This window comes from Lissotriton helveticus, chromosome 11 (genome assembly GCF_964261635.1).
Source record: "Lissotriton helveticus chromosome 11, aLisHel1.1, whole genome shotgun sequence".
Lineage (NCBI taxonomy): Eukaryota > Metazoa > Chordata > Amphibia > Caudata > Salamandridae > Lissotriton > Lissotriton helveticus.
This window is the reverse complement of record NC_136072.1, coordinates 539,584,546-539,599,965: the sequence shown is the minus strand read 5'-3', so window position 1 is coordinate 539,599,965 and position 15,420 is coordinate 539,584,546. Positions and strand designations below refer to the sequence as shown.

The window sequence follows — 15,420 nt, the reverse complement described above, 5'->3', positions numbered from 1 at the left end:
GCGTCGGTAGGTGTCGTCTGCGGCTCCGCGTCCGGCGTCGTTGGCGCCGGGATGACGTCGCCGGAGTACTTGGACGCCGACCTCGCGCGCTGACATCAGTTCTTCTTTTTTCCGCGCCAGCAAGCGACGATCCGGAAAAAGTTGTACCCTAGTCAATTTTTGACTAACTTTTTCGATCCTTTCTGATCATCCTTTCGAAGTCTCTTGACTCCGACGGTGCCGGTAGGGATGCCCGGGTTCAAACCCTGCGTCGATTACAACCGACTGATGTCGGTTACCGACCCCCATCGCCGGTGTCTTCACTGTCTGGGCCCAGACCACGACGACAAGTCCTGCTCCGACTGCCGGACCCTGACATCCAATGCTAGACGGGAGCGGTCCCGCAAGCGACTCGAGCTCCGGCACTCAACCCCGCGCCGCTCGAGGTCCCGGTCCGAAAGGAGGTCGAGGGACCGATCGCGGGGCCGGAGTCACCACAGTTCCGGGAGTCGTCATCAGTCTTCGGGCTCGAAGTCCTCCGGTAAGAGGCACAAGAAGTCGAAGAGGCAACATCGCTCTTCTGACTCCCCCCCGACGCTCGCGCGACGCGGCCGGGGCCGGGGCCGGGGGGTTCGAGCGACACCGCCCCCGCGGCTCCGCCGGAGCCGTAGGCGTCACAGCCTGCTCCATACCCGCCGGTCCCTGGGCAGCACGCGATGCTGGAGGAGATCAAGGCCTTCCTCATGGCCATGAGGTCGCTCACTCCTCCGTCGGGTTCCGCCGCGCCTTCCCCCAGCGGGCCGGGTGCTTCGGCCCCGGCGCCGTCGGGTGCTTCGGCCCGACGCCTTCGGCGACTTAGGTCCCGACGCCGCAGGGCCCCGCCGTATCTGGATCCGGGTCGCCGCCGGTCGACCTCACGACCTCGCCGGCGCCGGCCCCCAGGGTGTCGTCGTCCCCGGTCCCCTCGTCCCCGGAGCGACGCCGATGGGAGAATTTTACTTCTATGACCTGGCCCGTCCGTTGAGCCTGAGTACCAGGCGACGGGTGACGAGGGGGATTGGGAGGAGTCCGAGGACCCTCTGACACGTGAGTGTCAGTCTTTTCAGGACTGGACAGGTGAGCTTGGGGAGGCCAGTGGTCTGGACACTTCGCCCGACACTGGTTTTGTCTCCCCTCCTACCGTGGCTACGGAGGAGGGGGCTGCCTATAGTGTGGTGCTGACGTGGGCTGCCAAGGCCTTGGGCCTTGAGCTCCCCGTCGCAGCCATGAGGACTAACCTCCTCACCGAGGTCCTTAAACCGCAGACAAGCTCAGCCGAGCCTCTGCTGCCTTTTAATGAGGCCTTGTCAGACGTTCTTCTGGGCACTTGGTCCAAGCCCGCTACAGGTCTGCCTGTAGATAGGAACGCGGCCAGGCGCCACCGTCCGGCTCCGGGCGACCCTTGCTTCCTGTCCACCCACCCCACCCCCGAGAGCCTGGTCATCCAGGCCTCTAACTCCCAGACCGCATTCCCGTCGGCTCCCCCCGATCGGGAATCCAAGAGGTATGAGCAATACGGGAAGAAGGTATTCTCCTCCCTGAGTTTGGGATTGCGATCAGTCAACACCGCATGCCTCTTGGGCCGTTACACCCACTCTCTGTGGGACGCGGACGTGCTGCCACAATGTCCGGAGGAGGTCCGGACTAAACTCACCCAAGCCCTTGCGGAGGGTCGAGATGCAGCACGGTATAACATCTGGTGTGGGCTGGATACCACGGACTCACTGGGCAGAGCGATGGCAACGACGGTGGCGATTCGTCGCCACGCCTGGTTCAGGTCCGCCAACTTTTCGGCTGATGTCCAAAACACCCTATGGACATGCCGTTTGATGGCCGTCGCCTCTTTGGCGACAAGGCAGACCATGCGTTTAATCGCTTTAAGGACTCCAGGGCTACGGCCAAGTCCTTGGGCCTCTCGGCCCTGCGCCAGCAAACGGCTACCTTTCGCCCCTTTCATGGCCAAGGAAGGGGCGCCCCCACACATCCTGCCAGCCACGGGCTGCAGACTGCCATCCAGCACAGTGGCGGATGTGGAAACTGCCGTGGCGGCGGTCGGGGACAATGGCGAGGCCAGTCCACACCTGCCGCTGCAGCATCCGCCTCAAAACCCTCCTAGTTTGTGCTTTCAGGCCCATGTGACGCCAGTGGGGGGCAGGGTCCGCCATCACCACCACCACTGGCGCACTGTCACATCGGACAGGTGGGTGTTGCAAATCGTCCGAAGGGGCTACTCCCTCCCCTTCGAGGCGTCCCCTCCAGCCATGCCATCACTTGAAACTTCTACAAGAGGAAGTTACCGCCCTCTTGGCCATGGGGGCCATCGAGCGCGTTCCTGGGCCAGAAGTAGGGTGTGGTTGTTACTCCCACTACTTTCTGGTACCCAAGAAGGGCAAAGGGGGTCTACGCCCTATCTTGGACCTACGGAACGTCAACGGCTTCCTCCGGAAGGAGAAGTTCAAGATGCTGACACTGGCTCAGGTCTTAGCTGCCCTGGACCATGGAGACTGGATGGTAGCGTTGGACTTGCAGGACGCTTATTTTCACATCCCCGTCCTGCCGGCCCACCGGCGTTACCTGCGGTTCACGGTAGACCACGAGCACTTTCAGTTTACCGTGCTCCCCTTCGGCCTTACCAGCGCCCCACGGGTGTTCACGAAAGTGATGGCAGTGTTCGCAGCTCATCTGCGCAGGTAAGGGGTTTCAGTCTTCCCCTACCTCGATGACTGGTTGTTGAAGGCGGGCTCGGCCCAGACAGTCTTCAGCCACCTCCAGACTACGGCCGACCTCCTGCAACTGCTGGGGTTCTCATTCAATGTGCCGAAGTCACACCTGTGTCCCTCTCAGAAGCTCCTCTTCATCGCAGTGGTTCTAGACTCTGCACAGTTTCGGGTTTATCCTCCCGAACAGCGGGTTCGGGATATTCAGGCTCTGATTCCGATCTTTCAGCCGTCGGTGCATGATGGATCACGAATGGCGTCTGAACTCGGACGTGGCGCAAGGCCTCTGTCAGCAGTGGGGAGAGCCTTGGTTAGATCTATTCGCCACAGAAGAGAACGCGCAATGTCATCAGTTCTGCACGTTGGAATTTCCAAGGCGCACTTGCTCCGAGACGCTTTTCGTCGCAAGTGGAGCTGCAGTCTGTTGACCGCCTTTCCGCCTATACCACTTCTGCCCAAAGTGCTGAAGAAGATCAGATGCGACCGGGCCCAAGTTATCCTTGTGGCTCCGGACTGGGCCCGAAGATATTATTATCCAGAGCTACTCAGCATGTCTGTCGATCCCCCAATTTGTCTGCCTCTTCAGGAGGACCTTCTGTCGCAGCAGCAGGGGACGGTCCTCCACCCAAACCTGTCCAGTCTCAACCTTCATGCTTGGAGATTGAGCGGCGACAGTTGTGGCCATTTGACTTGCCTCCTGAAGTTTGTAATGTGATTCTGGCAGCCAGGCGTCCCTCCACAAAGTCGGTATATGCCTGCAGGTGGAACAGATTTGTGGCATGGTGCACAGCAAAGGCTGTGGATCCACTCTCTGCCCCCCTTTCTGAGGTTCTCCTCTTCCTTCTTTCTCTTGCCCAGCAGGTCTCTGCTCTGGCCACTATCAAGGGCTACCTTTCTGCCCTTTCCGCCTTCTTGAGGCTACCTGATCAGCCTTCTTTGTTCAAGTCCCTGATTGTTAACAGATTCTTGAAGGGCATCACTGATATCTTCCCCCCTGTTCCTTTCGTGATGCCCCAGTGGGACTTGAACCTGGTTCTGACTTACCTGATGTGCGCTCCTTTTGAGCCGCTTCATAACTGTCCTCTCCTTCTTCTTACACTTAAGACTGTTTTCCTGGTTGCCATCACCTCTGCCAGGAGAGTGAGTGAGCTCCAGGCTCTTTCCTCTAAACACCCTTTCCTTTCTGTCAATACGGACAAGGTTGTGTTGCGGACAAGACCCTCTTTCCTGCCCAAGGTAGTCACAGCCTTCCACATCGGGCAGTCCATCACTTTGCCCACCTTCTTTCCGCCTCCGCATCCCTCTAAAGAGGAAGAGCGGCTCCACCGTCTGGACCCAAAACGTGCGCTGTCATACTATCTGGATCGCACACGCCAGTTCCGGTTGGATGACCAACTCCTTGTTGGTTACGTGGGCGCTAAGAAGGGGCGGGCGGTGCACAAACGGACCATCTCTCGGTGGGTTGTGTTGTGCATCAAGGCATGCTACTCTTTGGCTAAGAAGGAGCCTCCTGTAGGGCTGGGGGTCCATTCCACTCGGGCAACGGCGGCTACTACTGCCCTGGGCCGGGGAGTCCCATTGCAGGACATCTGTCAGGCAGCTACGTAGGCCTCGCTGCACACATTCGCAAGACACTACTGCCTGGACAGCCAAGTCCGGAGGGATGGCTTCTTTGGCCGTTCCGTCCTCCAGGACTTTCCGGTGTGATTGTTGGTTCGCAGACCCATCACCGGGGTTGGTATTGCTGGGGTATCTATTCTAAGGTAAGGAATCTAATACTAACCTGTTTTTTTCAGATGCACAAGTTACTTACCTTCGGTAACGATATATCTGTAAGAAACAGTAGTTAGTATTAGATTCCTTACCGCCCCACCCATCCTCCCCGTTCTGCGAACCGATATCTAGGGTTAAGGTCATCACTTTTCAGGGCCCTAGTTTCATGGCACCAGTGTTGGTTTTTATCATGGCTCTGCGTTTCTGGCGCGGAAAAGCTGTGTATAAGAACTGACGTCAGCGCGCGAGGGCGGCGTCCAAGTACTCCGGCGACGTCATCCCGGCACCAACGACGCCGACGACGGACGCGGAGCCGCAGATGCCGCCTACCGATGCGCAAGGATACTGCTACGCAAATGTTTCCGGATCCAGTCTGACGCCTGGGGATATTCTAAGGTAAGGAATCTAATACTAACTACTGTTTCTTACAGATATATCTTTACCAAAGGTAAGTAACTTGTGCTTCCGTTTCCTCTGAAACTTTCCTGGGATTTTCCAATCCGACTCCCCCTTCTCACAGATGTGCTCCTGGAGCTGTCGGGGAACATTCATACCTTGGTAAAACAAGAGACTCTGTATCTTATGGCATGGCAGTTTAAAGGTTTGGCTGGCAAATCCCAGACCTTTCGAACCTCGCTCAATCCCTCCTATCCAAGATTTGTGCTGAGGGAACAGTTAGACTATACAAATCAGCTTGGTCACGATGTTTGGGTTGGTGCATGCACTGGGGCATGGATCTCCTGGGGGCAGATATAGTCCATCTTCTTAATTTTGTAGCACACATGGTTCAGAAAGGGATGGCTCAAAGATCTGTGAACTCATTTCTACAGGCCACCTTCTAGTTGAGGACCTTCCAGTCACTGAACAACTGATGATTCTGAAACTGTTAAAAGGCTTCTACCTGTCCCTTCCTCCTGAACCAAGATATTCTACCATTTCAGACGTAGATAGAGTATCAACTACTTTTATCTTGGCAAAGTAACAATTACCTTTGCTGGAAGGTGATATCCGCCAAGCTGGTGATGCTGCTGTGCTTGGTGTCCTGTAGAACGGTTTTGGATGTCAGAGCCCTGGATTTTATCAGGTAGTGTTATCACCCCAGCCTCTTACCTATCCTTTGAGGATTGTTTGAAGTAGTGTGTGGTGCATTGTATCAAAGCCTATGGAAGTTTGAAGGAGGAATTTCACTCTTCAGAATAGAGATTATTTGCTAACGGGAAACCTCATAAGGCAGTCTGATCCCCAACCATCGCCAGGTGGGTTTGAAGGCTCATGCAGGAGGCAGGCAATGACACTAAGATATTCGGTGGCCATTCAGTCAGGGGTGATGTTGGGTGCTAGACTAGAGGATACCATGAATGTGGCAGACTGGTCTTCGGACTCAAGCTTATAAGATTCAGTTTCAAACCAGTGCTGGATGTGGCTACCTTGGTAGTCAAGAAGCTTTAAACTAGCATAATCCTACCCTCTGGTCCAGACATAGAATCAGAGACATTTTAAGACATGGGGATATTGGGATATGGCCCAGTGCCCCAGCTTTTGAAAAGTCCCCTGATAGAGCCAGCTCTGTTCTGCAGAGTCGTGCCGTGATGACCTTGAATAATTAGTAAACATATTGTTTTAAATACCTTTTTCCTTTAATTTATTTTTAATGTGGATGATGTGTGAGAGCCTGTTACAGACATGTTGCAGAGAAATTGTGTGTTTGTTTCATGCAACATCCATAAAAAAGGTATTGTAGATTAAAACAAGATCTCACGTTTGAGAAATGAGAGGGTGTCACAGAGATTATTTGCAGCAATATTAGTGACCTGCTGCTGTGTTACAACAATAAAAACAAATGCCACTATCTAACACATTTAGAATTTGGACGAGTGTGCCTGGGCACTGTCAGGGTACTGGCCAAAGAGGGCATGAAAGAGCTGAAATCGGATCATAAATTCAAAGCTGCTCCAAACAGGGGCCCCCAAAATACGTTTGGTCCAGGGCCCTCAAAATCCTTACGATTTCCCTGCATACAGTATACATTTCCAAGCCAAGTTGGCGGAGAGTTTCAATTCTGTTAAGGACTCGGAGGCGAGAATTACTCCCTTCCAGGAATCAAGGGTAGATCCCCCACCTGAAGGGAGAAATGAGGGAAGATAAATGGAATAAGCTTTCAGAGTATGCAAGACTTTCTGACAAACAATGACATGCAATTTGATGCAGTATTTTGTTGGACATTTAAGTTCTTCTTAGAATTGATCCTTATTTATGTGTATTAAATTCTATGATGGTATAATGTTGTTCGGTGCTTACAGGAATACACTTTTACTTGTAGTAAAACTTCTCTTTCGTTATAGTGAATGACACCTCCAAACAAGTGATAGAAGTGGATATAAGAGGATCGTAGAGGCTTCTAAAGGACTTTTATGGACAATGATGGGCTATGATTGGTCGTTGTTCACTTGTAGTATTTCCCTAGTTCTCATGGGAAAGATAGTTTGTTTGCTTTATATGGCTGCTGTAGAAAATAAAGGAATAAAGTAAAGCACAATCTTCGCCCGAGTCTTTACTAGAATTAAAACATTCAGTTATGATACCTCGGAAATGTTATTTTTATGTAGTCTGGTGTGTGTATTTGTTGCCCCTTACTGTACCTGCTGTGTGAGTGTGTGTATAACTTGCATGGATGCGGCACAGTCTGTATCTGTTACTCTGTGTGGGGGGAGCTTGCTACTCTGCTATACTCAACCAGTGGACTAGTGAATGTGTCCTGCTGCTGTCTCGGTGTGAGTGATGGTTGCACTGCCATTATGCTTTAAAGGGTTTCCATAAAGGTGCTGCTACAGATGCTCTGTTGTATTGATGACTTGGGCAAATAGTGCTCACAAAACCTTTGGCTTTACAAATGTATGTTTTTTGTCTGTCTCAGGCAATGTACGCTCAATAATGTTTTTGTTTTTGTTTTCCCAGTCTGCAGATCTCCAGCAAAAATGGCTGCAGGAATTCTACAAGGTATGTAGTATACCGGTTCCAACACCCTTAACCGTCTTCTCCCAGGACCTGTCAGTAATCCTTTCATCCCAGGACCTCTCCATTTTCGTCTGAACCCTCAGCTCTTTAATAATTGTCTACCCACAGGATCGCACCATGATTCTTCGGAACAGATGCCCTCCATAATTTTCTGTTGCCGAAGATCCCTCACCCCCCACACCAATTATCGTTTGCATCCAGGATTCCATCGAATCTTCTGCCCCCAAGATTCCTTATAATACTTTGATACCAGGACACTACATAATCCTTAGTTAGCAAGCCACCCCAGAATCCTCTGACACCATGGCCTTTCTATAATACCCAGCTCTGAATCCCCACTTATTTGCTTCCAGGGCCCTCTTAACTGCTAATTAGACATTTTCTTCCAGGATACTTGGATAATTATCTGCTACAGTGTCCTTCCACAATGATCTGTGCTAGTCCCCTCCCTTAACCTCAGCTCTCAGTGCATCACAATATCAACTCCCACCTAAAATCCCCATTACCTCCTGTTCCTGGGATACTCTGTAAACCCTGCAACCCCGACAGTCAGTCTGGTATCCACTCCTTCTAGTTTACTTCCATGATCCGCTGCTCTTAGCGTCTCATACAAATTACTGCCCGCATGGTCTTTTTGTAATCTGCTGTTCCCGCTTTCATCAACCAGTGTCCTTAAATAGTTTCTTGCTCCTATGTTCTGCTGAATAATCCATTGCTGTCATGACCCTTGTAAAATCCGCTGCCCCTAGCATGACACTATAATCCCACCATCCTAGGCTCATGCATAATTCTCTGTATTGTCCCACATAATCCCTAGTCCCAAAGCCAATTGAAAACTCCCTCTTTCTTCTTCTTTGCTGTTTTCCATTCTCAACCTTGCGGGCACCCTTCCAGGATTGTAAACTACTTCTATATCTGTCCGTTTGGACCTGGGTCCACGTATGCACGTATATGTCACAGGTGACTTGCTCCTTTCCTGGTTTGTCTTCATATCCTCACCAATAACTTTTTTCCAATGACTTGTGTGGATCAGAGCTTGCTTTTCACATACTAAGGGAAGTCTCAATGCTGAGCCGTGCTCTTATACCTCTTGATCACTTTTTGATCTTTTGTCGCTCTTTACCTGTCCTTTTCCTATCTTCAACTTGGGGTAGTTTAAGTGACACATCTACAGCTTTATGCTATGTGAGATAGGCATGTACAGTTTGTAGCAACTGATCCACATAACCTGTGCACATGTTGTTTAGGAAACAGTGATCTAGGTCCCACCTGAACTCCAAAACCACCGAACTTGCATGCAAAATAAGGATGTGCCGATGACAGATTTCAACATTAGAGAGAAGTGTCATGAGGTGCATCTGCTGGGTCCAAGAATGCCCATCCCCACACAAGAAGATCACCCGCACTGGATCTGCGCAACTGGTCAGAGCAACCCCATGAAAGTTTAAACTGCCTGGTCAGATGGCTGTTTTTACCTCAATGCCAGACAACTTTTTGCAACCAGATCCTGCTGTCGTGGTCAAGGGAAGGTGTATGAAGAATAAATTAGCTGAATGCTCTTCAGGGTGCAAATATTCTCTCACAGCAGACTTCGTTGCTCCAACAAAATGTCTTTGTCTGGGCATTGAGACTTCCCAGCATTGCAGCATGGAAATGTTGAGACAGCTATTCCTTCTGTGCGCAGTGCTGCAAGCCCGTTGCACCAAGAGGTTGAGCAAGTCTTCCTTTTTGTACATGGGTGTGTAGGCCTATTCTCCATTCACCTTTGTGACTCCAGAGACCTGCTCCAGGAAGTCATGCCTACCCTTTCTAGACAGTCTTTACAGCAATACTTGTCTGACCATGAAGAATCATTTCTGACCAGTAAGACTTATGTTCTGACCACTCTCCATGAGCCCATATCCCTAGATCCCTCACCCAGTAGGTCACAGTTATGAAGGAGAGCTACACCCAATCAGTGAGCTCAGAACCTTGTTGCAAGATGAAGCCCAAAACACCTGCAAGTCTGAGTGTATTAACCTACCATCAGTCCACCTCTTCTGCTACAAGGTAGCCACTCCCATCACCTAACTGCAGTAGGTCACCCTAATACTGGAGTCGCACCGCACCAAGAAGTACAAGGCCCCACCACCCTCTTTCTGACTCCCATTCTTGGAGGATCATCAGTTGGTGTCAGTCTCCTCAAAATAGGGGCTAGAATCTCTGCCATGTCTTGTAGCACCTGTTGTCTGCTTCCTCAGGTCTCAATGTCCCTTGGCTTCTCCAGTGGCTGTTCTCCCTTCAAGTGTAGTCTACTCCTAGGCAGACTAGTACGACTCCTCTGACCTATCGGACCAGAACCAGATGGACCAGGAGGCGAGGCTCAACCGGCTCACTTCAGACCCAAGTGCAGGTTTTGCCTATGTGTTGTCCTCAGCCCTGAGCTTGTGCTAGTTGCCAAACTGAAGTACAATGTTCCTATCTTTGCCCATCAGCTAACAACACCAGTGTATCTCCCAACCCCTCTAGCTTCTACCATCCCTGGTATAGGTCCTGCAGGCACCAGGACGTCCATCTTCTAGGCCACCTCCTTCCAAGTGGGCATGTTTTGGGGAGTAAAACATGGCTAGAGACTGGTACCGATTACCAGGAGGACACACACTCAGGTTTGCTCTACATCAGCATCATTGCCAAAGACTTGGAATTTCTGACCACTGAAGCCATCACACCCCTACCAGAGAGTGAGTGCACTGATGTGCTGGTGACCGGAGCATCGCCATCTCCTCCACCAAAGCTGGCCGGCCCATTGAGGCTTAAGTTCTAAAACAAATGGGGAGATTTCAAGAAAGGCTATCTCTTAGCCTGATATCTTAAAGCACTAGGCCAGGGACAATTGGGCAGTCTGTATCTCTGAAACCCCTCCTGCTCAGTCTGCTGTGATGGCAATTAAGTAAAGTGTTTGGAGACATATGGCAAAAAAATGTACCGGTCCGGTAGTCTACCCCAGGGAAAGGCTAACACCTGTGCCAGCATGGCAAGCCATGGACTTCACCTGTAGCACGAGGTTATCTAGTACACTACTTTGTTCCTAGACCGCAATCAAAAGGAGTAAAAACTTTGTTCCTAGACTGCAATCAAAGTGAGTATACATTTGTGCTCATCCTAGGCAAGGAAACTGTGTAACAAATGCTCCTGACATTATCTAATCTTATCAGTACTGCAGCTGGGAGCATCCCCTCCCATCTGTGCATGTGCCTGCAGTCAGTCATGGCTCAAGGACGCAGATTTTCCACTGGAGGCCCATGAAAAGATGATCAATCTCCACATTAATGGGATGCACCCGTCAGTCGCTTGACAGCTCAGGTCTTTTAGCAGCTGTCAATAGCAGTAAAAGCCAAATGTCTGATTGGGATCCAAGTGGTACTGCCGAAGCTTACCCCTCTCTCCCTGCTGGCAAATATCTACCTTTCAATCTTTCTAGGCAAAGGGCCTTTTACTCCAAGACCCGACGGGAGCATTCTTTTCCCCCCAAGAAACCAGTGGGCAATGAAGGGGTACTTTAGAGGGAAAACAGGTGTGTTCTCTCTGCCAAATTCCCAATTACCTTCCCAAGGCCAACTGCCTTCCGCTGCAGAATCTGAGGAGGCCCACTCCTTTGCAGTGAAGGTAAGCCTTTCTCTCCACGAACACTACTAGGCCCAAATAACAAGAATCCTTTCATTGGTGAACAAGAGCAATGTTGTACAGCTCCCACGACCGCCCCCATCCTGGCCACCTTAGCCCGAATCAGCATTCCAGGAACATTTTCAGGTAGTAACTGGGTCTGTCTTGAAAAAAAGGTCTAGGAGTATTAAGCCCACTGTTTCCTTCTAAGCAGGAAAGAAGAGGGTTTTATCCCATTTTAGAACAGTGGTATCTATAGCAATTCATCCCGAACAGCAAATCTTTCTGCTCATAATGGCTCAGTTGCTGGTAGCTTTCCAAAACTGTCTCTGTCAAACCCTGCATTCTCATCATAACATACTCCTCATGGTGTCTTCTTCAAACTTGGCACTTGCTTCCTAATGTACTCATCATTTATCTCTCAGATCCTGCACTCATACCTAATCACACTGGGACCCTGAACCTTCCACCCATCCTTCATCTATCAGACCCTACATTCTCACCTGAATATACGTATCATTGCATCCCTCAGACCCTGATGCACTCCACATTTTGTCTTCTTCAGACCTTGGACTTGCTCAGACCAGGGTTCATCGCTCTGCATTGGCAGGAGGTCGGCGGCAAGAACTACAAGCAAAACATGCAGAGTGTGGAGACATTCATCAGGTAAAGCCACATTCCAAACAACCTTGTCCTCGCTCACTCCCTCTGTCTTTGAAGAGTGCTCCTGAGTCCCCGCACACATGCTTTTTCTCACTCTCATTTTTGTCCCTGCTCTTTCTGTCCCTCTGTCTTTGAAGAGTGCTCTTTTTGTTCCCCCTCTCCCTTTCGCACTTATGCCCTCACTCTTTCTGGAAAGAGATAAAGGAGCTGGAAAAGGATGGGGCATTGTTTAGACTTGTGTGGCTGAAATCTTATTATCTCACCCGGCGTTGAAAGTGAACAAAATTCACTGGTGAAGTTTGTCTCTTTATAACTTAAGTTGGTTGGGAATCCTCTATTTACCAAAATTCATAGCCTAAGGTGGATGAGCTTAATTAGTATCCCTAGTCAAGATGACAATTCACCCTGGCAACTCCATTGAGGCCGATATTTCTGGCAAGACCTCTCTTGGAAATCTTACGAGGGTAGAAGGAACGAAACCATTGAAGAGTCATGTGGAAGTCTAACAGGAACTTGAATCCCCGTGAAAATTGCCAGTGTCCAGCCTGACTGCCTGCTAGTCATTTACTCCTAAAATCAGGAAAGTACATGGAGAGGTGAACCAGGAGCAGGTAGAAGCTACAGACCCCTACAGAAGCTCCCCTTGCCCCTGAAGGTGGCAGATCAGATAGCCAATGAGACACAGGCACTGAGGGCATTCTGGACAGGGGCTCTGTAATAATACATTTTTAAGAGCTAGTTTAAAAAATGTCTTTACACATTTTCAGAAGTAATGTCCGGTTCTCTGCTTACCTCCAATTGTTTGTACAATTATATACACCTGTGATGTTTTGACCTGGTAATACTGTTTATCTTTCAGTAATCCTCAGACATGTCACTGAAAGCTTTTGCCTGTCATGGATGAAATGCAGTAATAACAGGCAGGAAAATGATTCAACTAATTATGCCCCTGATTTGTTAGTGTGGTTGAAATGGTGGCTGATATTAACATTACTAGCCCTGCCATTTCCAAATAATTAACTGGTTGAGTTCACAATATTCCTTCTTCGTGCCATCTTTTTGGTGCTGGACTTGAATTATGACTTAGAGTCTGTTCTGAGCTTCCATAGAGGCCTAGTACGTGTGGCCTCCTGTGCTCCCTTTTCAACCCTCTCTGACCCGTGGAATTGGTGTGCAGCTTCCCGTGAGCGAAGTTGCTGGGGGAGGCGGATCAGTTAATACACCTTGGTAAGTGGATGGTGGGCATGTGCTTGTAACTGAGTATATGATCTTGCATATTTATGAGTCTTTTTATTTGCATGTATGTACATATATGTCTGAGTGTGTGCATTTGCCAGAGCACATGTTCATTTGGTAAGGAGTGAGCCTATGTTTGTCAGTATGTTCATGTGTGTGTGTTCAAATGGATATAGGATACAAAATGTTGCGGAGCTTCAGCACAGACAAAGATGGCCGCTCCATAAATGTGCTCCTGGACCGGGACCCACATTATGTTCTTATTCTGCTCAACCTGCCCTCCTGCAGCGGCAGTCTTTGGGGAATTGGTGCAGCTTATGCTATGGGCACCATCTGATGCTCCACACCGAAGCGGTGCTGCCAAGCGGACATGCCTCATTTCCCAGCGCTGACCGGTAAACTCCCAAGATGGTACCAGCATGAGATTACCAGAAGCCACACCAACCCTGTTGGCCCATGCAGCAGAGAAGCCTTTGCCTTATTGGATAGCTGTGTAGGTGACGCTGGCTCCTGCTTTGGAGATCATTGACGCTGTTTTTAGCTTTTCAGTGGGCCTTCTGACGAGCAGCACCATGCATTGCCCATGCTGTCTACGGAGGCTTTCTTGCCACCTAATATTTCTCCCCCCAAAGAGTGGAAAACAGCTGGGAGCTGCTCCTGCTAGACCTGCAGGTGTGTTCTCTAAAACCCTGATGTGACGGCTCAGAGCTGGCACGAGGTGAAGAGGGTCACCCCAGGGTTTATCCTGGTTCGAGCGATTGGTGCAAGATAACCACAATGAACAACACCTGATATGTGAACACCCCCACCTCTGTTAGACAGCTTTCAGCAACCGGGACACAATGGTGAACTCTCAAATCGCATTATCGATTTGGCAGTCACCTCCCACTAACCCCCTCCCCCCCAACCTGGATCCACATGCCGGCTGCAAAAGCAGCATCCAGAGTTAGGAGCAGTGACTATCAGCAAAAACGATAAATCAACCTACCCAAAGCATTTCCACTAGCCTCATAGGGTCCTCGGAGCCACACACTTGTCTATGCCTAAAAAACAACAAAAGAAAAGTTACAGGATTCGTCAAAGCTGCATGGGTCGCTTCGAGAGAGGAGACATCGGAGATGACACAGGGTGGTCCAGTTGACAAGGACGTCACTATGGCATTGACAAAGGTGACACTTCTTGCAAGCCTTCAAGCTTTCAAGTCCGAGCTTCTGGAAGAGCTTAAAATCAACATTGCAATTAAATTGAATGCCTTTAAATCCGACTTAGATGTGACGATCGCCACTCTATTGACAGACATGGATTAAGCAGATTCCAAGGTCGTGGAAGCAGAAGGCAAATAGACTCTCTGAAGGAAAAAACTTTGATCATAATGGACAAATGTGTATCAATACATACCCAAATAATGTTATCACTAGAAAGATTGAAAACCTTGAAATCAGTTCTCGAAGAGACAATACACAAATACGTGGACTTACTGAACGTGCAGAGGGCGCACACCTAGAAGCTTTCATTGAAGCCCTTTTCGCCGTACTCTTGGGAGATACCCCGACCTAAATTGTACTCAACAGAGTACATTGAGTGGGCTCCCGCAGGACTCAAGAAATGAACAAGCTGCATGATATATTTGCAAAGTTCGTTAGCTACCGATGCAAAGAAAAAATCCTGAAAGCAGCAGGCTTGCAAGACCAAATTCAGCATGAAGGTCACACCTGTTCAGTGTTTCAAGACATCGCTCCAGCAACTCTTCTTCTGCAGCAACAGTTCCCCATCACGGAGCACTCACAGAAAAATAAAATTCCATGTTGCTGACTCTACCCCTTTGTCATTGCCTTCAAGTGCAACAAAAAACGCACCAGGTCTCTGAATTGTCGAAGCCTGCCCACATCCTAGGAATTACTATAGTTAACCCGGAAACAAGTTCATGCGATCCGCTGACTTCGCAATTGGTGTTCTTCCACGAATGTCTGAACCCTGGCTCACTTTGTAACCTCATTGATTCTGAGGTTCAAGAAAAGACAGAACCCCGATGAGGCCAGACTCCAAGGATGATAATATTTAGGATTGACTTGTGAATACCGAGCCAGGCCATGACCACAATGCTGACACTTTAGCCACTATGGATATTATAATTACTGGAGTTCTATAAAAAGACAGGCCTGAACGTAGGCCTATTAATTGTTCTGATATCCCAGATATAACCCACAGATATGCCCTACTCCAGATCATCGGTGTACCCCACCCCCCCATGGAAAGTGGGATGGAAACCAGTCAGAAAGACATGGGCCCTCTGTGCACATTGCAACAACTTTGTTACTGTTTTTTTTATGTTCACTACGTTTTTCAGTTTTTTGCT

At 49.6% G+C, this 15,420-nt stretch overlaps 1 protein-coding gene across 1 annotated transcript in view; it reads left to right on the top strand.

Annotated features, from left to right (window-relative positions):
* LOC144791528 (inositol polyphosphate-5-phosphatase A-like) overlaps positions 1-15,420 on the top strand; it is a 358,038-nt gene that overhangs the window by 83,444 nt on the left and 259,174 nt on the right. Inside the window, exons 2-3 of the mRNA XM_078666240.1 lie at positions 7,464-7,505; positions 11,731-11,831. Of these exons, the coding sequence (XP_078522366.1) occupies positions 7,464-7,505; positions 11,731-11,831 (143 nt within the window). The remainder of the gene's footprint in view (positions 1-7,463; positions 7,506-11,730; positions 11,832-15,420) is intronic.